Below are 24,327 nucleotides of genomic sequence, written 5' to 3' on the forward strand. Positions count from 1 at the left end.
TATTGCGTATAGCTTTTTTATTTATTGCTTTATTGCTTCTATGGCTTGGTCTTATCGCTGCTTGCAGCTATATTATTTCGAATTGTAAACGGGCAGAGCCCTGACGTCATTCTGACTCAGCCATAACCAAACAACGGCGCGCCACTATGACAACATAAACAAACCACGTCACTATGACAACATAAACAAACCACGCCCACGTCACTATGATGACATAACCATAAACAACGTGGGCACAAAAGGAAGCACACACACAGAAGACATCAGGAATCTCCACATAATAGGCAGACCAAGAAACCTGTCCTCACATCGTCCATATTTCCATCTCTCCTATATCTCTGTCGAGAATGCAACTACTTGGACTGTGTCTGTTTAGCAATGGTACTGAATGGTACAGCCTTGTCGGAGCTGGTATTTCCAGCTTAATTTGAGGCTAGTAATTAATTACCCTTATGGTCTGAGTCTTCGACTCAATACTATTTATTATGAATTCAGCTTTCACATTTTACCCTCAATGTACCTTCCTGCAATGGAAAGAATATAATATTAAATATATATATCTAATGAAAAATATTAAGAGTACATGGAATGCAAGACATTTAAAATGTTAAATAGGCCACTGTGGAATTTTACGCAGGTGGTTCCAAATGATGAATTGATCACTAGCAAAAGACGTGAAACTGGGTCAACTCAATGAGTTGCAACGGAGCTGGTCTGACTTGAAGCACACTACTAAAACTGACCAGCACGGCTTCAAGTTTAAAACTAATTCGGCATTCTCAAAAGTACAGTTAAAAAGTTCAGTCACCTACATGTTTTGTAGGTATAAGAGGCCAGACCTGAAGTGCATGCCACACAAGGAGGAAGTAACAGAAATTGCCTGACGTTTTGATGTGCAGAAAGAACATATCAGATCCTAATCGGGTTAAGGTGTATACATGGAAGAAATGTCCTCTTGATCAGGTTGACCACCCATCTGCACCAGATTAGAATTTAAATCGGGTTGGGCTTGATCGGGTTTATTTAGGTGTATACAGTACATGGATATTTTAAATCGGGTTTATTTTAAATCTTGTTTTAAGTGTCATGTAAACATGGCTATACTGTCTGCATATATATATATATATATCTTCTGGAAGTTAACTGACGAGCCCAGACGCCCAGCCGTGGGATTATTCAGGATGACGTAAGGCAGCGTTCCATTCACAACGCATTCACGTTACATTAATTTGAAGGACCCCCAGTTTGACATAGGCTACGGACCCCCATTTAATGGCATTTCTATCTCTCTCTGGGACCCCAATTTATATTGTAAAATCAATGTTAATTTAACTCTGAGAGTGTACAAATGATACCAAATGGACCCGGGTCCATTTGGTTCCATTTGTACACTCTCAGAGTTACAGACCCATAAGGGTCCATTTGGCTCCAAACTATCATTTAGCTGGGGACTCGGCCTGGAACCCTCATGGACCCCTGGGGGTCCCCGGACCCCACTTTGGGAACCACTGGTTTAACCGACCAATGGATGGATGAATACATGATTGCACACACGCTAGGCTAGACTAATCAATCAATGCACTTACTGTTCGATGCTGGGGGACAGGTACAGTTTAGGGAATACTTGGGTGGCCTCGGCGTCTTCAAAACTGACTGACAGCAAGGCCACATCTTCTCCGGGATCCAACGCCGTGTCCTGAGAAAGAGAATTATATTAGATTTAAAAATCAACCAATCAATAACCTGTGATAGTGATCACATGACACAAATGTGAACAGTAGCCTGGCAGACCTACAGGTATCACTGTGTAAGTGTAATGCTTAATTGGGTCGTCCACTCAGTTAACAGTCTTTGTATTGAGTTTGTGCTTGAAATGTTCTGTAAACTGTTAATAAATATTTCAATCAATCAATCAAAAACCGCGTAGATATTAGTCTGGAATCTCTGCGTGGAACCTGGACTCCCAAGGGGTGGATTAAAAACAATGCCTCTGTTGATAAACCCGCCACATATTTGCAATCTGGTTCTTGATTGGTGCCCCACAACTTCAGGGGCAGCAAAATCCGATCACAACCGAGCGGGGTCAGACTAATCTGCAGAGGGCTTTTTTTTGGGTCATATTCATCTGGTTTCCAGGCTAGAAGAACAGTGCATTGTGTTGAAGACAAGGCCTGTATGGACACAGCCAAGACATTGGCAGCATCCACGCCTGCTGTTTGAAAACACCAAAGTGGGTGGTGGTCGTGGAGAGGGAGGCACACACCACCATGTAGAAACATCTGTTTCACTTCACACCAAATTAACTCGGACAGCTGCGACACGAGACTGAAACCGAGGAGGACGGGGAGGTCCAATCAACTCATGTGTGAGGCAGATATATACTGTACCGACTACCGAGGGTCACACGGAGCTGCGTCCTGCGCTAACCCCCCCGTCCAGCTCTTCAAGGTTGGGATTCACCTCTCTCTCGTCCACACTCTTGCTAAGAGTGTGGCCTCTTAGCAAGGGAGCCCTGTCATTAGAACGATTCAAAATCATGCAGTACTCTGGGCTCTCTCTCACTCTCTCTCTCTCTCTCCAGAATGGGGCTCGACGGCATTAAGCAAAAGTCTCACAGATGGTTTGAACTCGTCCATTTGTGAAAATCGCGGCCCTCTGTGGCGAGAGCAACTCTCCACAGAACCATGTGCTATGGGCAGAGGCACAGCAGAGCAACTCTCCGCAGCACCATGCGCTATGGGCAGAGGCACAGGAGAGCAACCAGCTCACAGCTCCACAGCCGCCGTCGTGTCCAACCTCGTTAACTAACTAAGCGCAGAGGTATATAAGAGAAGGGGGAGAACGTCAGTCGATACGAGTGAAGCAAGCAGCCCAGTGGGCCGAAAGGAAAATTCGCTCATTTGGGCATTTCTCTCCCCCCCCCCCCCCCCCCCGCAAATGGAGCAGCATTAATTGTTTTGCATGCGAGCTAATTGTTATCACTCTTGGGTTCGATTTCAAGGGTTTGTTCACACATGACGCTCCAGGCGATTAGACATAACATTTCTTCACATCACTGGGTTTCTCTCCATCTTTGATGAAGATGATTACAATTTACACATTATAGGATTCAAACGATTCCATTAGCCATGACACAGATAATAAAATCTCAAAGTAATCAGTTCCGTACAAACAACAAAAAAAAAACAATTATTACAGAGGATCACAGACAAAACCATCTATTTATCATCATACTAATTTATCATGATGTCAATGCTGAGCAACTTCAAACATTGAGAACTTTTTTTGAAGTGTGATTTTGCATACTAAAGGTCGGTATTGCTAGCCTCGTAAGTTGTGTTCATTTTTATTCAATTGTTCTCGAATAGAAACTTTAATCAAAACTAAGTTTTTGTAATCAGAAAATGTTGCAAGTTTTATTTTTGTAAAAATATCAGTCAAAACATCGGCAATCAGGGTTCTAGGACTCTCCAATATCAGGATAGGCGTCAGACACAGAAATGTGGCATCGGACGGGCTGTGGTCCTAGGGAGGTTGTTTGTGACTGAGTGCATGTCTGTTTCCTGGCTGTTTTTATGGAGCACAACATTTAATTGCCCTCACGGACTAATAAAGTGCTATTGTATTGTATTGAATAAATGATAACAATGGCTCTCTGCAACTGTCAGGCTTTCCTTCCTCTTGTCACGGCAGATACAATTAATCTTTCAAGCCATCATAGCCCAATTGTCACACACCGAAAATAGCAGATCTACAAGCTCACAACGCATCAAATCCACGATGCGGATATAAATCACTCCCATCTCTTTGAATGCTTCAGACAGAGACAGTCTGTAATTCAGCTCCTAATAGTCAAGATAGATAAATGCAGAGGAGACACATTTTGTGCAAATGTCCTGTGGGGGCGTGCGCTGGCCTAGTGGTCCAGGCACATGCCACATATAGGCTCTGGCCCGACAGTGTGTCGCGTGTTCGAGTCCCGTTCATGACGACCTTTGCTGCATGTCTCTCCCCTTCTTTCATGTCAATCTCCACTTGAAACTATCAATATAGGCAGAAAAGTTAAAAACAAATCTTTGACAAATCTGTTACAAAACAAATACCCCAAGAAGAACACGTATCCACCTTGTTTTCTACTCGTCATTTTCAGAGCCTCCAAATGACAGATGGGTAGATGGCAAAAGAGGTGAAAATAGGGAATTTGCTATCGCAACATGTTGTTCTGAAATGGTTTTCTGAGAAACTTATGTTGCTATATCAGTGGTGCTCAAACGTTTTCATGTCAAGGACCCAGATAATTATATGTATTTGGCCGCCGACCCCCATCTCAAAATATGTAGTTCCAGGGACCCACAGAAGCAAAGATTTGAGTTAAAAATGTCTGCTTTAAAAAAAACAATACAAAACAAATGTATATATATTCAAGGATTTGCACACATTTTCACGAGTTTTCAAAGACAGCAGATCTACAGCCACGCTACGAGCTTGTATATCTGCCATTTTTGAGTAACCAAAGTATAAAGTAAAGGTTAAAGTGGTTAAAATCTAAAGTGACAAAGATTTTAATGGGTTCATAGAATCACTGTAGTCGACTAAAAAGCACTACCTCTGAGTAAAGCTTGAGGCTTTTGCCATTGATAATATGGGACAGATGGGAATAGGTACGGAGCTGAGGGTTTAGGAGGAGAGAGGGCGAGTGTCATTTTTTTTTTGGGGGGGGGGGCTTTGTTGAAGTTTGTAGCTGTCGGGTCCCATTCCCGTCTCTTTGAAGGTGATTTAACTTGTGCCCTTTTTAAGGATCATTCCGGAGTATTATCGGGCCGATGCCAAAACAAGAGCAAGATGGAAGGGGCCATTAAGAAAACACGGGGTTCTTTGGCATCGGACCCGACAGCCAGAGAGAGGCTTCTCGTGGAAGTGATTCAGACTTATCTCCTCACGGCAGACGGCGAGGAGCTGTCACAAGTCATACACCGTCAGTGGAAAGGAGGAACAAACTAAAATAACAGGAGACACCCCCCCACCCTCCACCCCTCCCCTCCCCAACTTTTGGATAGTGCTAAGGTAGATATTGTGTGGCCGTCAGGTGGAAACCGTGTACTTTTTTTTCATAATTTGTTTTTAAAAACGGTTTAAAATAGTGAAACTAGCTGATCTACGAACTTGTACTTGTAGTACTTTGGTGCAACCTTCTTGATATTAAAAAACACAAAATGTAAAAATATGGAGATAAGAGGTTTCTGCGATGTGTTGTATACAACAAGGTTGACTTGTGTGTATGTGTGTGCGTGTGCGTGCGTGTGTGTGTGTGTGCGTGTGTGTGTGCGTGCGTGTGTGTGTGTGCTGTGAAAGGTTTGTGACACAGAGGACATGAAGAAAAAAAAAACATGGGTCAGACATGTGACAGTGTTTTCTCACAGGAGGTTATAGGGGAGAAAGAGAGACGAAGACGGCTTGTTGGGGAGAGTGTTCACTCGCCGTCATGCTGTTTCATGGCACTGCCCCGGGACTGACCGTCATGCTGTTTCATGGCACTGCCCCGGGACTGACCGTCATGCTGTTTCATGGCACTGCCCCGGGACTGACCGTCATGCTGTTTCATGGCACTGCCCCGGGACTGGACTGACTGTCATGCTGTTTCATGGCACTGCCCCGGGACTGACCGTCATGCTGTTTCATGGCACTGCCCCGGGACTGACCGCCATGCTGTTTCATGGCACTGCCCCGGGACGGGACTGACTGTCATGCTGTTTCATGGCACTGCCCCGGGACTGACCGTCATGCTGTTTCATGGCACTGCCCCGGGACGGGACTGACTGTCATGCTGTTTCATGGCACTGCCCCGGGACTGACCGTCATGCTGTTTCATGGCACTGCCCCGGGACTGACCGTCATGCTGTTTCATGGCACTGCCCCGCCCCCGGGACTGACTGCCATGCTGTTTCATGGCACTGCCCCGGGACTGACTGTTTCATGGCACTGCCCCGGGACTGACTGTCATGCTGTTTCATGGCACTGCCCCGGGACTGACTGTCATGCTGTTTCATGGCACTGCCACGGGACTGACCGTCATGCTGTTTCATGGCACTGCCCCGGGACTGACTGTCATGCTGTTTCATGGCACTGCCCCGGGACTAACTGTCATGCTGTTTCATGGCACTGCCCCGGGACTGGCCGTCATGCTGTTTCATGGCACTGCCCCGGGACTGACTGTCATGCTGTTTCATGGCACTGCCCCGGGACTAACTGTCATGCTGTTTCATGGCACTGCCCCGGGACTGACTGTCATGCTGTTTCATGGCACTGCCCCGGGACTGACTGTCATGCTGTTTCATGGCACTGCCCCGGGACTGACTGTCATGCTGTTTCATGGCACTGCCCCGGGACTGACTGTCATGCTGTTTCATGGCACTGCCACGGGACTGACCGTCATGCTGTTTCATGGCACTGCCCCGGGACTGACTGTCATGCTGTTTCATGGCACTGCCCCGGGACTGGCCGTCATGCTGTTTCATGGCACTGCCCCGGGACTGACCGTCATGCTGTTTCATGGCACTGCCCCGGGACTGACTGTCATGCTGTTTCATGGCACTGCCCCGGGACTGACTGTTTCATGACAGCATGACAGTCAGTCCCGGGGCAGTGCCATGAAACAGTCAGTCCCTACGGGCCAATGAAGAAGTGAACATGCCAAAGTTGAGTGAGAAGAATACGTTTCCAGGAGTAGAAGGGGTTTATGTTGTGCGAGCCAAGCTGTGGCTCATGGCTCACAGCTCTAATTAACCCATTTAGGCCTGACGTCGAAATAAAAAAAACGTTCGCTCTGAAAGAATATATAACTATTCAAAGATTTGTGCCGCATTTTAACGATTTTTCAAAAATAGCAGACCTACAAGGAGGTCACCATGTCACTTTGTTTAACCTAAACATGGGGGTCACCAGCTACTTCTATTCACCTAAAAGGAGCAAGGAGTGTATATTGGGAGAGCGCAATGTGTGTGCAACTTCCATTATCTTCCACAGTTGATACAGTTCCCCTTCCCTGCTGAACAGGCGGCCCCGACCAAACAGTAGCAGTAGCTAGCACTGGGGACAGCGACAAGGATGGTTACTGTCTTCTGTTTGTTTGCTTGGCCAAACCAGAGGCACAACTGCTGAGGGCATTGGACTCTGGCCTCTGTGGTGTGGTGGTGGACAAGTGTTTTACCTACAGTATGCCCAGGGGAAAATTAAACTCAGGAAAATAAAACTCAAAATGCACTGTAGACAAGTGCTCATGTTGTTGCAGTTCACTGTTTGGTGGTGAAAACCACCAGTTATTTTAATAAGTTTGCTAAACTCCACACTTCTACAGGAACCTTACAGAGAATCTAAAAAGAGCTAAACCACAAAATGTGCCTCGATAACAATTAAAAACATTTTCAGAAATATCCCTTTACTAAAGCACACTGTATTGAACCATACAATTTCCATACATTAAGGTATGTCCCTTCCTTTCATGGAATAATCGCTCCCCCTCTCTCCGGAGAACATGACAGTGGAGGTTAGAAGAAATTGCTGCCATTATCCAACGCTACAGAACATTTGACTGTACTGCTGGAAAAGGAGACTAACGTCAGCTCATGTTGGTGCAGTTCACCGTTTGGTGGTGAAAACCACCAATTATTTCAATAATGTTGCTAAACTCCACACTTCTACAGAAACCTTACAGAGAATCTAAAAAGAGCTAAACCACGAAATGTATACCTCGATAACAATTTAAACATTTTCAGAAATATCCCTTTACTTGTAAAAAAAAATGTAAAGGTCTTAGGTGATTAAGGTAAACTTCTAGCAGCAGTAAATAGCAAATAAATGCATTTTACGATTGTATGCTCACACATATTTAGTGTCCTTTTAACCAAATTGACTTGGGGCCATGCGCGTCTTGCTTATGTAAAGGAGCAACATCATTAAAAATACCTTCAATTCCACAGGCCATAGGCAGGGCCTTAATGAAGAGACTTCTTCAGTGGGAGTAATGAGGCGCTCATAAGTCCCAGGTCAGTGGACTGAGAGGAAAGAAGGGAGTCCTTCAGGGGAGCTCGCTGGACGCTAAGGCACTATTTACTACACACCCCGGGAGGACGTGACTCAGTAGCTCAAAGAGTGGCTGGAGAAAGACGATGGACTGAAGTAAGAGAGGGAGAGAGTATGTGTGTGCGCTTGTAGGGTTCCCCTAAGTAAGAACATTCACGTCGCCACAACCACACTTCGATCATGGCCTGCCTTACACACACACACACACACACACACACACACACACACACACACACACACACACACACACACACACACACACACACACACACACACACACACACACACACACACACACACACACACACACACACACACACACACACACACACACACACACACACACACACACACACACACACACACACACACACACGTGTTCCTTCTGTCCGCCCTTGTATCTGTTGATGCCCCGGCCTCTGGCATCTCCTCCGTGTCACATGTGACAGGTTGGAGATGTGACAGCTGTCCTTACGCCAAAACCAAGTCCAGCTAAAGTCACAACACACGCACGCACAGAGTAAAGAGGGGTTCTCTGCAGGCGGGGGCACTAGGAAGGAGGTGAGGGCGCTTTTGTCCGCCTTCTTCACCCAACTTTAAATGTCACGGTCAACATAATGGGGCGGCTTGAGTGACAGGAGAACTGTTGAGTAAGGACATGTCCAGCTCCTGGCCTAGCTATGAGAGTCCCTGTTTGTATACTGGCCACAGCACTTCGCCCCGCAAAGCCACCTCCCAGGAGGTTCTGTTAACTCATTTACCGCCCATATTTATCGCCTTTTTAATATAAATTGATTGCGGTTCACAACTGTGTTCAAGAAAAAGAAAAACACGGAAATGAAAATTCCGCTGGCTTATGCCGTCGATGAGGACACAGATTTTAGTATCATAATATCTCAGTCAAAACAAGTGTGGCTCAATTCTCTAAACGATATGATCCTCGGTTATAAAAAGTATGTTTTGGGTGGATTAAATGACAATCGCGGGACATTTTTACTTCCTGATTCTCGGTTTCCGAGTGAAACGAGACGTCAGAATAAGATGCTTCACCTATTAAATGACTGGATGGCGCCCTGAGCTGTTGGCGGTAAATTAGTTAAGAGGTAATGTAAAGGGGATAAAAGAAAAGGAAATCTACGTGGATGGTCAGTGGTCACTCCCACGGATTAAATACAAAATAAAATCTCAAGAACACCGGCCGATAATACTACCCTTAGCGGGATGAGCCTACTTTTTTTTTTTTTATCCCACAATTTTGTAACCCATTTTTCACCCCTGTGTCAATTATCTAATGTGATCCTGGGCTCTACACACCCTCCGCCAACCTAGTCCCCATATATGGGGGACATGGGGAGAGCAACGGACTTGAACTCATGCTTCCTTCATGCCTGAGTGTCCAAGTTGCTCCTTTACACCTGACAGGGGGAGTTTCCCTGGTTGGACGTAGCGCGTGGAAGGAACACGTTATTCCAACCAGTTCCTTTCCCCTCCATCAGGCGCCCCGGCTGGCCAGGGGGAGGCAGTTTAGAGACCAGCATTACTGCATGTTTTTTGTGAGGGTACCTACCCTAGGGCAGGGGTTCTCAACCCGTGGGTCGCGACCCCTCGAGGGGTCGCCAAATTATTTTGGGGGGTCCCCAAATTATTTAAAAAAAAGAAAAAGAAAAAAGTTTTTTTTTTGCAACTGAATGGCTGTAAAGTGGAAATGAAGAATTTACATATAGTACACATAGTACATGCATACACCTTCCCTAATGATTATGGTTTCAGTATTTATTTATGGTGTATTGTCTCTATTATTAAGGTTATTGTAGCAGTCAATTTATATTGGGGGTCGGGAGGGGGCGGGGCGGGGGTCCCGAGACGTTGCCAAAGCATTTTCGGGGGTCCCCGGCCAAAAAGGTTGAGAACCCCTGCCCTAGGGGACACGGGGAGAACATGCAAACTCCACACAGAAAGGCCCTTTCGCCAACCCCGCCTCGGGTATGGGCACTGATGACGTGGAGGAGGAAACACGCCGCCAGCACCCACAGCGTCCCCAGCGGGAATCGAACCCAGGACCTTCTAGCTGTGAGGCGACAGCACTACCAACTGTGCCACCGTGCCCCCGGATGAGCCTACTTTTGAACAAAATATAATGGCTGCAATTTGAAGGACAAGAGCTAGAGGCAGTGTTTCCACTAAAAGCTCACTGTATTGAACCGTACGATTTTCATACATTAAAGGTATGTCCCTTCCTTTCATGGAATAATCGCTCCCCCTCTCTCCGGAGAACATGACAGTGGAGGTTAGAAGAAATTGCTGCCATTATCCAACGCTATACAGAACATTTGACTGTACCGCTGGAGAAGGAGAGTAACGTCAGAGGACAGTATGGAAACCTAGCTTACATGAACATGCAACCGACAAGACCCCGCACAAAAAATAACCGTGTCCTGATTTGACACACAGTGGTAACTGGTAGATCTGCTATTTTCGGTGCGAGACATGACAAGCCTATACAAAGTATAAATCAGGTGTAAGGCCTTTGGCAAGTATCAAGCGAGGCAGAGGACGGCGTGACATGGCATTCGAAAAGGAAATAAAACTACAGAGATTCACGTGCACAGTTGGAGCACATATACTGTACCTCCGATTGGAAGTGTGGAAGTCTGGCCAGCGTATGACGTCCGTCGTCCGTCATCTACGACGTATGACTCCATACTTGGGGAAGGGTACAGCCTAATTTGACTGCCTTTCACTTCCATTCTAAACAATGCATGGAGGTACCTGCTTTACTTACTGGCAGCTTGAACAAGAACGTTGGTAAATGGTAAATGGTGCATTTATATACAGTTGGGTGCCACCGATATTGTCCCTTATCATTTGACCCATTTAGGCCTGACCTCAAAATCCTTCTAAATCCTCCAGTTTTCTGAAATAAATATTTTCACGATTTTTCAAAAATAGCAGACCTACAAGCTCAATAGCTAAATTATAACAATGTTTAAAACACCAAAAGGGGTTCCCGCCCAAAATGGGTTAACTGTCCTTTTGCGCAGATCACGCAAACCTCAGCAAAAAGAAAAGGACAATATCGATGGCCTCCAACTGTAGCGCCTTTATCCAAGGCGCTTTACATAGATTGTGCATTACATTCACCCATTCACACACACATTCATACACCGATTGCGGCGGAAGCCATGCAAGGTATCCAACCAGCACATCGGGAGCAATTTGGGGTTCAGTGTCTTGCCCAAGGACACTTCGACATGTAGACAGGAGGAGCCGGGATTCGAACCGCCGACCCATGGATCATTGGACGACCTGCTCTACCTCTTGAGCCACAGTCGCCCCAGTTGCAGATGCCCCATTTTTGCCTTATACAACTGCCATTGGCAGGCGTGATAAAATGTTGAGCTCCTGAAAGGTCTAAAGGGGTCCAGAAGTAATGATGATGTTTAGACTGAGTGATGGCCTAAACCACACCTTTTATAGGTGGGATGGAGACTTGATCTACAGTCACAAGACACGCAGGGGCCAAAATGTGTCATTGACAACAATTCAGCTAATGATGTGCTGCAACGCACACGCACACACACACACACACACACACACACACACACACACACACACACACACACACACACACACTTCAAAACATAGATTATGCAAGACACACAACCACAAGTCACCACATGACCCAGTTGGCACGCATTGTCCACGAGCACACAAAGTCCCCGGCATGAAATGTACAAAGCACAGGCCCTTGTTTTCCTACAGTAGACCTGCCTTCCATACCTGAAGCGATCTCTCTGAAATGGACAGGTAGTGAGACCAGTATGGTAGATGATTAACTATGCAACTGTTTCGCTGCATAGTCCCCTCCCCCCCCCCCCCCCCTTTCCCTGCCCCGCCCCCGTGTCTGAGCTATATTCTGTCATGAGGACAATAGTGGAGAGATTACAGAGCACACATGGCTCCACCTGTGGACTGTGCTGCCAGAGGTGGGGTGTGCGGGGACGGGACACCCATTGGCCCAAACACACCCAAACACACCCAAACACTGCCCTGTTGCCACAGTCACAAGTGCTTTGTGAGTGTGGGTGTGTGTGAAATTCGAAGAAAAACAATGTGCTCATTTGTTTGTGCGTCTGTGTGTGTAAAGTGTGCAGGTCTGCGTGCACGATGGGTGTGGCAACAAGTAATCTCGGGAGGCAATAGCTGCCAGCGTGTTCCTAAGTCCATCAATTAGTGACAGCACGGACAATAAAGGCCAGGCAGGTTGTGCAATACAACGTGAAAAATAGAACAGTTACTGTACTCAAAATGTTTGGTCTAATGGACACCGAAAAAGGTGCTTGGTTTATTGTAACAGCACTGTTATTAACCCATTTTGACCTGAGATCAGATTCTAAAAATGTCTTCTAAATCCTGACAGTTTTCTGAAAAAGCTATGTTTCTATGTCAGTCGTTCTTCGATTTTTCAAAAATAGCAGACCTACAAGCTCATAGCGCGCCACTCGGTGGCGCGCTATGAGCTTGTAGATCTGCTATTTTTCAATAGCTAAAGCATAACATAATGCTAACACCAAAAGGGGTTCCCGGCTTCCCGCCCAAAATGGGATAAAGGCCAGGCAGACACCGAAAAAGGTGCTTGGTTTATTGTAACAGCACTGTTATTAAGTATACGATTAAGTATTAAGATTTTACTATTACAATCCAGCACAATGATATTTCACATTTATAATACGAGAACACGGTTAGTCAGTGGTTCTTTAACGTATGGAAATGTTTTAACCGAAGTGATTTCTCTCCCTCTAACGAAAACATGGAGCTTTGCCAGCAGGCACACTGAGAATACGACGAAGACAATATAATGAATAGAACGTGTAAGATTCTCTTCATGTTATATCTTATGCATATCAACTTTATATACAGTATCTCACTATAATGTGCCTGAGGCAACAGTTACACCCACAGGCAGTGGAATTAACACAATCAAAAGGATGACCTATTTATTTTCTTTTTTAGCTCCGCGGGCCGAAAGCAGGGGTGGAGATATGTTTTCGCCCGTGTGCGCCGTCTACGACTCGACGGCTACAGTAATCTCTCAAAAGATTGCACAGCTCGGCGACAAAGTTTGTTGTGCTGCCTCTGAAGCCCAATATTTCCAAACAGGGCCCTTGAGGCCATTCTGGAGCTGTGTGGAACTCCACAGGGCCCTTGAGGCCATTCTGGAGCTGTGTGGAACTCCACAGGCCCTTGAGGCCATTCTGGAGCTGTGTGGAACTCCACAGGCGGAGACTGACAGCCCCCTCTCTAATTGTCTGTATTTTTGGTTTCGTGTTGACCTTCACTGGGGTTTTAGTTTCCAATAGGCCCTTGAGTGTCAATGTAATGAAAATAAAAGAGCTTTCACTTTAGCATACTCCACAGAGGTAGCTGAATATAAATACTGCCTTAAGATCAAACATGATGCTACAACAGATATAAACGACGGTGGGACAGTGTCACCACGCAGAAAATAAAACAACACTTTTAGTGTTGTCTGGAAGTAAGTGAGATATTACTGAGTCACGGTGGGTTAAATGGGGGTTAATAGAAACAGCTGGGCGGACATTACAGTCAATGTGACTCATCATACCCAATGTATGAAGTGGGGAGCTGTGGGACTGAATTGGAAATAGCATAAAAGTGCAAAACACTATGGGCAAATGATAATTACGTTTTACAACTTGCTTTACAAGTATACAACACACATTTTCCAAATGTACAGCCCTTGTGTGAATCTTTCCATTTGTAACTCCAAATGTCACCATAGGCAGACCACCTCCAGCCACTGCAGATCTGCTAATCATATTGTATTAAAGGGGCATTCCACTCATTTTCAACATTTTACTATGTCATTAATATACCTTAGAGCTGTTGTGTGGAAATAATAAAAAAGTTCCCCCATGCTGTGTTTCCTAGTATGAAAAGTATGAAAGAAATTATTAACATGGTGAAACACATCTTGATGACATCATCAAGATGTGTTTCACCATGTTAATGATTTTTTTCAGACCTCCAGTTCTAGGAAACACAGAATGGGGGAACTTTTTTATTATTTAGTAAAATGTTGAAAATGAGTGGAATGCCCCTTTAACATACTCTCATACAGACTGGTTAAAATGACGTGTTATTAATTATAGGAAGTTCCGAATTGCAGTTTTAAGAGTTAAGACTGATGATTTTACTGTGCACACACCCAAGTCCACCCCCCCCCCTCCCCTCACCCAAATTACACTGGCAGACGACCAGTAAAATTGAAATGGAAGATGCTGGAGCGAGCAGATATGTCACTGAAATGCCAGCTCATGCAGTATGTGAGACCACGGCCAAGTGCCACTGATAGTGGGGCAACTGATGGCACGCCACAGCAATGATGTGGCTCCGGTAGTGGCGTCTGTGTGAATCCTGAGTATGCGAGGGCTTCAAGCCACAGGGGTGAGTCAAGGTGTGTGTGTGTGTGTGTGTGTGTGTGTGTGTGTGTGTGTGTGTGTGTGTGTGTGGATGGGTATACTGTATGTGAAAAGTCTGTGTGATTCAGGGAGTGTAAGCTAGTGGACGGGTGTTTATGTGTGGCGACAAAACATGCACTGACCAACGACGAGTCAAGTGCCATATATCACTTCATGACCTCGTGATGACAGCATCGGGCGTACTAATAGCTGTATGTTCAATCATGTAAAGATGCAAACTGTCGACACATGGTTCTTATATTGTGGTGTTTAACGGGCCTCATATCTTGACAAGATAGATGCTTTTACACAAATGAATTCACCTTTTAAAGACTTTACACACTGTACTCAATCTTGCCCCAAAGGGCCGTAAAGTCAAGTGGATGGCAGAGGTCACACCAACCATTTCTCTCCGCTGAAAATAGCTGATCTAAAAGCGCACAGCGCACAGCCGTGACTTGTAGAACTCTTGAGCTTGTAGATCGGCTGTTTTTTTGGTGAGCGAACGCTCGCCCAGAATAGCTGGACGCTGGGGTTAATGTGGTTAAGCTGGAAAAGGCCAGCCTTTGAGCAGAGCGCCAATTCACACACACTGGTTTGATTCTTTTGTCATTTGCTGGGGTGATATTTGTAATTGCATTAATATTGCTTCACCGAGGGCGTAGCAGGGTGTTTCTGTCCCACTGAACTGTTAATGGAACTATTTTGGTCCCTTGAACTCCCGAGGCCCCTCGCTCTTATTGCTTGGGACAAAAAGCGACGGCAGGCTTAAACAACCGTGAAATGCAGAAGCTTCCTCAATTACTAATCATTTAGATCATGACAGGAATGACGTCTCATTCGCATTCTCCTCGGTGCATGACCGCCCACATGCGTGTGCGAGACACGTTGCTCACGTCGAGTACATGTGCATGACATAAAAGGGTCCTTTAATCAAATTACTGTCCTCGCTTCTCCTTTATACATACATACATAGCACATCATAGTACATATGTATAGCATAGTATAGTATATATGTATAGTGTCATTATATAGATATGTTCTAGTTACGTTCTTAGCTTACGCATGTTTCATGATAAATGCATTTTATATATGTGATGTATTCCCATGCTTTTGTTCTTGCCTAATGTAAATCGCTCTGGATTAAGAGCGTCTGCTAAATGCCTACATTGTAAATTGTATACATGCGTTTGAAACGCTGACATGAATTGTCATACAGGAATTGTCCACCATTGAACTTTGTGACTACGGAGTACCTGAAAAGATGGTTCAGATGATAGAGGTAAGCTACAGCCAGACTCGAGCCAAGGTCCAAACCTGCGACGGTGACACTAAAGAATTTGAGATCCTATAGCGGGTGTCCTACAGGGTGACACTCTGGCCCCCTTCTTGTTCATTGTAGCGATGGACCATGCACTGAGACTTGCAATCATTGGCAGGGAAGAGGCACTGGGGTTCACTCTGGTCCCGAGGAAGTCAAGGCGCATACACCCTATCATGGTCACTGACCTCGACTATGCAGATGACATCGCCATATAGATACAGCAGAAAAAGTAAGGGGACTACTAGAAATGGAGTGCAGGAAGATCCGCCTCAAGCTCAATGCCAAGAAAACTAAAGGTAATGACAGTCAATACAGAGGACAAAACCATTGCCGGCTGTGGCTCAGGAGGTAGAGCAGGTCGTCCAATGATCCATGGGTCGGCGGTTCGAATCCCGGCTCCTCCTGTCTACATGTCGAAGTGTCCTTGGGCAAGACACTGAACCCCAAATTGCTCCCGATGTGCTGGTTGGTACCTTGCATGGCTTCCGCTGCAATCGGTGTATGAATGTGTGTGTGAATGGGTGAATGTAATGCACAATCTATGTAAAGCGCCTTGGATAAAGGCGCTATATAAATGCACCATTTACCATTTACCATTTGCCACTGCTGGTGCTCGAGACAGTCGATGACTTCAAATACCTCAGGGCCTGGACTGCTTCAAAAGAACATGACCTGAAGATCTGGAGAGCACCCTAACCCTAACCCACTTGCATGGGATGAGGTGAGTGTGGAAATAAGACATGGGAGAAGACGTTAAGAGGCGGCTATTCATAGCTACTGTGGAGTCAGTACTGTTGTATGGGGCTGAGACGCGAAGACTCCCAACGCACACTGTCCCGCCTCCGCCTCCCAGTTCTTCTGCCCCTTTTTCCATACGGTTGTCACGTTTTCCTTTTACTTCATACCTGATGTAAAGAAGCCTTAGAGCCTGGTTTTATCCTCGTAGCAGTTTTTGTATTGACCTATTTACAAATGTCAATCAAGCTTGTTTGTTAAATGTAGGCTATATAATTGTACATATGCGGTAGACTAATGTCTGTAGTTATTAATGCCTGTGTACATAGCCTACTTTATCCGCGGGATTCAGCATTTTAGCCAAAGCCATAATTTAAGCATAATAACAATATAATTTGAAAATGTATAGATGTCTCTTCAACAATTGCGGTCCTTATAATTCAGTGTTTTAGGCAAAGCGACGCATGCCTAATTATTATATTATGTTCATTCCATACCAAAACTGGTAGTCTTTGCGGCTGAGACATGGACCCTCACAGCCCAACAGGAAAGAGCCCTGGATGGAGTCTATACAAGAATGCTTCGAATGGCACTATAGGTGTCGCATGGACGGACCACATCAGAAATGTGGACCTCTATGGGGACTTACCACGGGTCACAGACAAAGTCAGGATAAGGATGAGGCTAGCAGGGCACTGCGTCAGGCACCCAGAACACCCAGAATTACTTCTAACGCGACTAGCGACGGGACCGCAATTGGGCTGTCAAGAACATAATCTTTGGTTAAAATTGGATGGATTGATTTAGATAAATAGTTATTCACGTTTTAAGATTTTCGATCTCATCCACTAAAATAGAAGGGGACCAGTTTGGATGAGGTCCCAACCGGAAATTACATCGAATGTTGCCCAACAGGCGCTCCCGGCCTGTGGAGCGGTGCGCTCGGTTATGATATCATTAATGTTCCGTCCTGTGATTAATCTCCGTCCTGAGCGCTGAGCGTAACTATTTGATAGGACGGACACCTCTGTTTATGTCGCTCAAGGTGTTAAGAGTAATGTTGGCCTAATGCACATCAAATGGGAGATCCTCAACATCAAAACACGGTGTAGCTTCCCATCTATTTGATCAAAATATGTCTGGCCAACTTGGAAGGCTTCACGAGACCATTTCTTTGAGATGATGAGCATCTACAAGCAATGGTTTGTCCTTTGTTTCGTACACTGCTTCACACAGAGACAAGAGGGGAGCCGAGCACTAAGGCAGAGACGGCCATATTAATCTATATCATGGGGCTTTCTAAGCCAGTGGGGGGAGAGCGGAGGGCCGGAACGCACAAATGAGTAGCGACAGGCAACATATAGGGACGCAATTTCACCCTGGAGCCATCAATTGGTTAATGAGAAAGCCTGCAAACGGCAGAATAAGGCAGAGACAGCGTGAGATGGAGTTGGACAGAACATTTAAAAAAAGAAATGGAGATGATACTGTATAGTACAGTATGTCAGAGATGTCAGGGTAGAGGAGAGGAGAAAAAACAAACAAACACAAAACATAGGGATGGGGAGAAGGGCCTTTGGAGGAGGTGTTGCACATGTAAGCAACATATAGATAGCATGCGGTTTTATCTGAGGCGAGGGAGGAAACTAGGCCAGATGGAAGTAATTCCGTGGAGGCGATGAGGAGACGTAAGGGGGTGCGGGGTGGTGAGGGATCCCTCCCGAGACCACAGAGCTGGAAACCTCTGATGCTCAGCTGGGGGTACGGGCAGGTGGGTGGGTGGTGCGTGCCTTTAGAGACACAGTGTGGGTGGCTGCATGGGGGTGGGTGCAGGTTTTAGCGATCGCCGATTCGCCTTGGGAGACAGGAAGCGGGCGTGACCTTTGGGATCGGCGGAGTCACGCGGAGGTCACTGGAGCATGAGCGTTCGTTCTCTCACGCACCCCACCTAAGGCTGTGACTGCTCTTCTCCCGCCTTGCTAAGACTTTGTAAAGAAAACGGTTAGATGTTCTACTTCACCTAGGAAGTAAGACCTCCTGCCCCTTGTTTACTGGCTCAGGAGGGAGGTCGGGAGGGCTTCGGAAGTTTGATTTTCTATCTATAAAAGGCCCACAAGCGAATATTTTTTTCCTGACAGGGATTATAAAAGGTTCAGCTATTTCTATCTTCTAGTTTAGTGGATGTTACGAACGTGAATAAAGCGAAGGGGGTGGGAGGTGGTTGGTGGTGACTTGCCGTAACAGGCATACACGGATCTCTCCAGCTGAATGCCAGGTATACATATACACATGCCAGGCTTACACATAATGGGAATACTACAGTTGCTGCATCGACGTGTTTGAACATATGCGCCGAAACACTTGACACGCAAAGCAGGGACTGGAATTGCTCCTTGAGTGTCCCACGACTCCCACCTGGAGTGAAGCAAAAAATATAGAAAAATGTGCCCCATTTGCATGTCTGTCATGTGAGATGATGAGGCAAGAGATGACTCAACTGTGCTGAGGACAACATTTGTTAATCATGTGCAAACAATGCAGTGCCAATTCAACCAGCGTCACAGGCATTCTGTGGTATTAGTCACTGCAAATGGTCCCCCCACACCTAGTTAGCTGATGTGATGCAGCAAGAAAAAAATAGGATGGCAAATGCGTGTCATCATCAATGAGATGTCAATGCCTTGATGGCGAATGATGAAATCTATGTACAATTTCACAAACCGCCTGCTCAAAAACAGCAACAAATAAAAAAGCAGATCTACAAGTTTACAACTCGTCGCAAATATGACTAATATATCTTGCGAGCTTGTAGATGTGGTGTGTAAGAAACACCACAGTAAAGCCTACAGTATGTGCCACTAAAGAATGTCTTCATCCCCACCTGCGATGAACTACAAAGCACTTTATAGCTTAGTGATGCAAGTCCTTCATGAAGCCAAATGCAATGAGACAGACTGAAGTCAAATGGTTGGGTGTATGCCTCCGCCAACCAGTTGCCGATTACATCCGTGTCTGTCCAGACTGGTATAGTACACTACAGTGTATGGAGTGAGTGACCGACGAGTTTGAAGGAATTTTATGAACATATTTGTGAAGGCACAGTGACCCTTAATTGCCCACCTACATCCAATCAGTTAAACCCTTGAGTCCAAGTTTAGTGGACATTTGTGCCAAATATATCCCTCAAGGCTTTCCTGAGATTAGGTGTTCATGAGGTCGGGACAGACATGCGGTCACAGCGACCTTTACCTCTGAAGACCACCTATTTGTAGTGGACATTTGAGCCAAATGCCATGAAATTCCATAAAGATTACCGTGGACACAAGGTGGGGACGGCCGGATAACCCGGATACGATAATGGCTTCGGGGACACAGCTATTGCAGGAGGCATAAGCAAACAAGGAAAGAGGAGCTGTAGTAATGTAGTATACACCCCCCCCCCCCCCTTCTAAACAAAGCGAGAAAGTGAGAAACGAAACCAAAAAAAAAAGGTCAAGCCGCTCATGTTTAGCATTGCCAACCCGTCATGTGGCAGGACTCTGGTACCTCACGTCATGTGTCACAACACGGACTGATCAATGCCCGACTCCCCCTGGCCCCCCCGGGGCCACAACCTTTCCGACAGCCTTTCCATCACCAGCGCACCACCAAGTCACTGCCGTGAGGGACAAGCCCACGCATGCGAGGTGCGAGGTGTCACACAAAAGAGGTCGGCACCTGCTGCACTGCACAAAACGCAAAAAGCTTGCCTCATGCAGACCTCATCACGTTCAAACTTACAGTGTATACAGGAATGGACATTTAAATGGATACAAAGGCTAATATGACGTAAAGTATTTAGACTGGACGTCAAAACATGAAACTAAACAAAGGGGGGAAAAAGGGGGGTTACAAAGCAATCAATCAATTTCACCGTCACTGTCTGTCTCTGAAAATAAGCATACAAAATACAAATACACTTGCCAAACAGACTAAATACTCTAGACTCAAGAGTGCACTGCTTAAAACTGTCAAAATGTCATCAGCCCAACGACCAAGTTTGAATGTTTACATTTGGCTCTCTGGGTGTTTCAGGGCATGGGCGTGAAGTCACGCACCACAAATTGATATTTACAGGTGCGAGGCTAAAAAGGGCTTTCGCGCGTGCATGGGCTTTCTATTTTTAGGATTAAGAATGGGAGTTACACTATATCCACCTGTGGACATGCCCCGTCATATCTGGTCTGGGCGGATTTAGTCGAGTGGGAACTGTGCAGATTTGTGTGTATGACCTCACACTCGCTGCGAGTTGTACACATTTGCTTTTTTAGCTCGATTTAGAAGCATGGCGTGTCAGAGTATGACATGACAAAACACGGGAGCCATACTCAAATGGTTTTGTCATCCTCTGCTAGCTTTTTCCCCCAGACTCTTTTCTTTTGACAATCTCTGGAATTAGGCTGTTGTTTACATTGAATTACATTGAAGAAAAACAGTGGTGCAACCTCCAAAGTGCTGTTTGCCTTTTTGAGAAGCAGACTATTCACAATGTTTGTTTTGTTAGCATTATGTTATGCTTTAGCTATAGAAAAATAGCAGATCTACAAGCTCATAGCTTGTAGGTCTGCTATTTTTGAAAAATCGAAGAACCACTGACATAGAAACACCTTTTACTAACAGTAAAAGGTTTCAATTTTCAAGACCCATTTTCAACAGTGAAGTAAAGTTCAACCTCTTATCTGTGCCCTGACATTATTGCAGTGAATTCCACAGGAGTTGCATCATGACTATCACTAATGTTATTGACTCACAAATGCAACGAAAAAGTTTTCATAAGCGGTTATTATGCAGACAGTTATTATGCAAATCATGGGAATGGTAGGTTATAGTACTGTCTGTGTTATTATGTGGGAATTTTATACATTTACTAAAATGCATTAACCACTTAAAGCCTATTTTCCAAAAAAAAAGTTCAAATTTCCAGGTTTCGAGATGTTGAATATGTTTTAGAATAAAGCCGACCCACGAGCGGTGAGCTTATAGATTGGCTTACAGATTTTTCGCCTATAATATAATGATGTATGTCAGGGTTAAAGTGCTTAAGGCACATGTGTTTGTCTTTTACATTATATATATATATATATATATATATATTATTGTTGTAGGCATAAAGTTACTCTTACATTCTCCTATTGTAAGGAAAACGTTCTATACTCCAGATTAAAAAAAAAGAAACAAATTATTGAAGGAAAATAAAGAATGTATTAATGCTAGGACATGTTTGTTTGGTTTCACCACCAACGCTGCTGGCTTTCCGGAATATACTTTCAGAAATTAACTATAAAACCATTATTTAATTCCATCCAAGGAATAGGCTGTTCACAGGTAACAGGTACGGTCGCCCCTTTTCCATCTCGCCCCATTACTCTACATAGCTGTAAATACTGTTCACACTTTGCACTTCTCTTTCTCACTCTTAAGTCATTTTCTCAAGACGCAAATTCATTCAAGACTCAGATTGTTAGTCAAAATCAACGTTATATTTGTGTGCGTGTGTGTGTGGTGCACGCGCGTGCACTCACTCACTCACTCTAAACTCTCAGTGGAGTTGGTGGCAGCATCACTCAAGCATCAGCTCTCAACGGCAGCCCTTGCTCACTCAAACGTGCATTCCCTGAGGTTAATTAACCTTGATTAATTAGATTAATTAATTATTTTGACAACACAGCTGAAACATTAGTTTGCACACACCACCACTGTGGCGGAGTAGGAGATAAGAGGTGGAAGAAATTAGAGCTGAATGTGGGCCAGGGAAACAAAAAGGACAGTTCACTATAATTTAATTGCTTCTGATAACGGCAATTTTGGAGGCGATTTTGAAGGTCACACGTCCCTCTTGCAAATCATAAATGTCGGTTAAGACAGGGAATTGCTTTCGGGTGAGGCAGTTAAGTTCAGGTTAAGTGGGGCCGTGGCTAGTTAGGTTTTATGGAAAAGAGACAGTGCTAAGTAGCATATTGCAGTCTAGTCGCATGCTGTGGCCTTATTTATGTGACGTGATTTGAGGTTTAAGTTAGCAGCACTTTGAGCATATGGAGTTATTGAATGCCACAGATGAAAAACAGTCTAAGTCCACACTATTTATCCATAATGTATAAATGATAGATAAGGGGTCAGGACAATGAGGCCTTTTCGTGGAGGGGTCAGAATGAAATTTGGACTTAGACTGTTTTTCGTGTGGTACTTTACTGTCTCCGAATGATTCCAGGGCTCACAAACGACGTGAAATCAGGATATACACTGGAAATACAATACAGAATATACTGACTTTTGATCTCTGATAGAACTGCTGCCACCCATTAGCATAAAAGACTTTAAATGCCCAAATGTTGCAGTATTTCTACAGTGTTTGCCTTTGAAGCAACACTTGAATCTCAACGCATCAAATGAAAAGCTTTCACCAACTCCGATAAACCTGCCGACAACCTCATCACATATAAGGACATGAAAGAGTTCATGTTTATGAATGTTTCAGTATTTCTGTAAACCTTTGCTTTTGAACCACAGCCAGGCAACACATGAATGCTAATGCATCAGGTGAAAAGCTTTCACTTTGCAACAGGTGCTTTTGGAGGGAGGCCCCCCGTAAGCTGCAGCCTGAGTCAGCACACCAATGATTAATACGTACAGACAGAGCACTGGTCGTGACAATTACCCTCAACCGTGGTTTGTTTACACGCTTGCCAGCGGTTGTCCTTTGATTTCAAGGATCCTGCGTGACCACCGTGATTGTGCACTGTTCGTGAGAGCCCGGGGTTGTTTGCGGGGTGGACCGACCGATGCCTACCCGCTTAACCCAGAACACCTGGAAAAGACTTTATTTCGCGAACCATTTTCACCGTTATTTTATACGTTGGCCTATTCAAAAATAGCAAATCTACAAACTCATAGTGCCGCGCTATGAGCTTTTAGATCTGCTAATTTTGAAAATTGTGAACATTAAAGGACCACTTCACCACTTTTCAACATCTCTTCATATAATTGGTCCTCACTAATGTTCATGATAAAACACCACCATTTTTTCCTACTCAGTCTGTGTCTCATAGGAGGGCTTTGGGCAGTTCGGACACCCGTCCACCAGTGACATCATCATTAGGCAGATTTTTTTTTTAAACAAGATTTGTTTTAAAATATATTTAGATTTTTATTATCGTGAGAACGATGGCTTCAACTTTTGCATTGCAACTTTTCAGGAAAAGAAAGCCTGCTGTTTCTATTAGCTTGGATTCACCATCGATGATGTCACTGGTGGACGGGTTTCTGAACTGCCCACAGCCTTCCTATGAGACACAGTGGTGGTATTTTATCATGAACATTAGTTAGGACCAATTATAGGAAGAGAAGTTGAAAAGTGATGAAGTGGTCCTTTAAGTGCAAATCTTTGAATATAAAATATTTCTATTTTTTAACACATTTTGTGCCCAAAACGTCTGTGGACGTCCTGGGTATTACCGCACGTGCATAGCCCAAGACGTCTGTTAACACGTGGTGCCAAAGTTAGTTTTTTTCGCCATTGAGAATGCATTTGGCGTTTAAATTAAATAACTCAGAAACTATAAAACATTTCAAAGTAAAAAGTTCCAGCATGTGTCTCCACAGTCAGCTGAATTATAAAAAATGTGAATGGATTTTCTAGGTGAAAGTGATTTTGGGCAGTTAAGCGTGGGC

At 44.9% G+C, this 24,327-nt stretch overlaps 1 protein-coding gene across 1 annotated transcript in view; it reads right to left on the minus strand.

Moving 5' to 3' along the window:
• babam2 (BRISC and BRCA1 A complex member 2) overlaps positions 1–24,327 on the minus strand; it is a 118,841-nt gene that overhangs the window by 19,333 nt on the left and 75,181 nt on the right. Inside the window, exons 7-8 of the mRNA XM_079527409.1 lie at positions 1,587–1,696; positions 939–976 (exon numbers count right to left, since the gene is read on the minus strand). Coding sequence (XP_079383535.1) covers positions 939–976; positions 1,587–1,696 — 148 coding nt within the window. The remainder of the gene's footprint in view (positions 1–938; positions 977–1,586; positions 1,697–24,327) is intronic.

The sequence above is a fragment of the Electrona antarctica genome, assembly GCF_951216825.1.
Source record: "Electrona antarctica genome assembly, chromosome: 18".
Taxonomy (NCBI): Eukaryota; Metazoa; Chordata; class Actinopteri; order Myctophiformes; family Myctophidae; genus Electrona; species Electrona antarctica.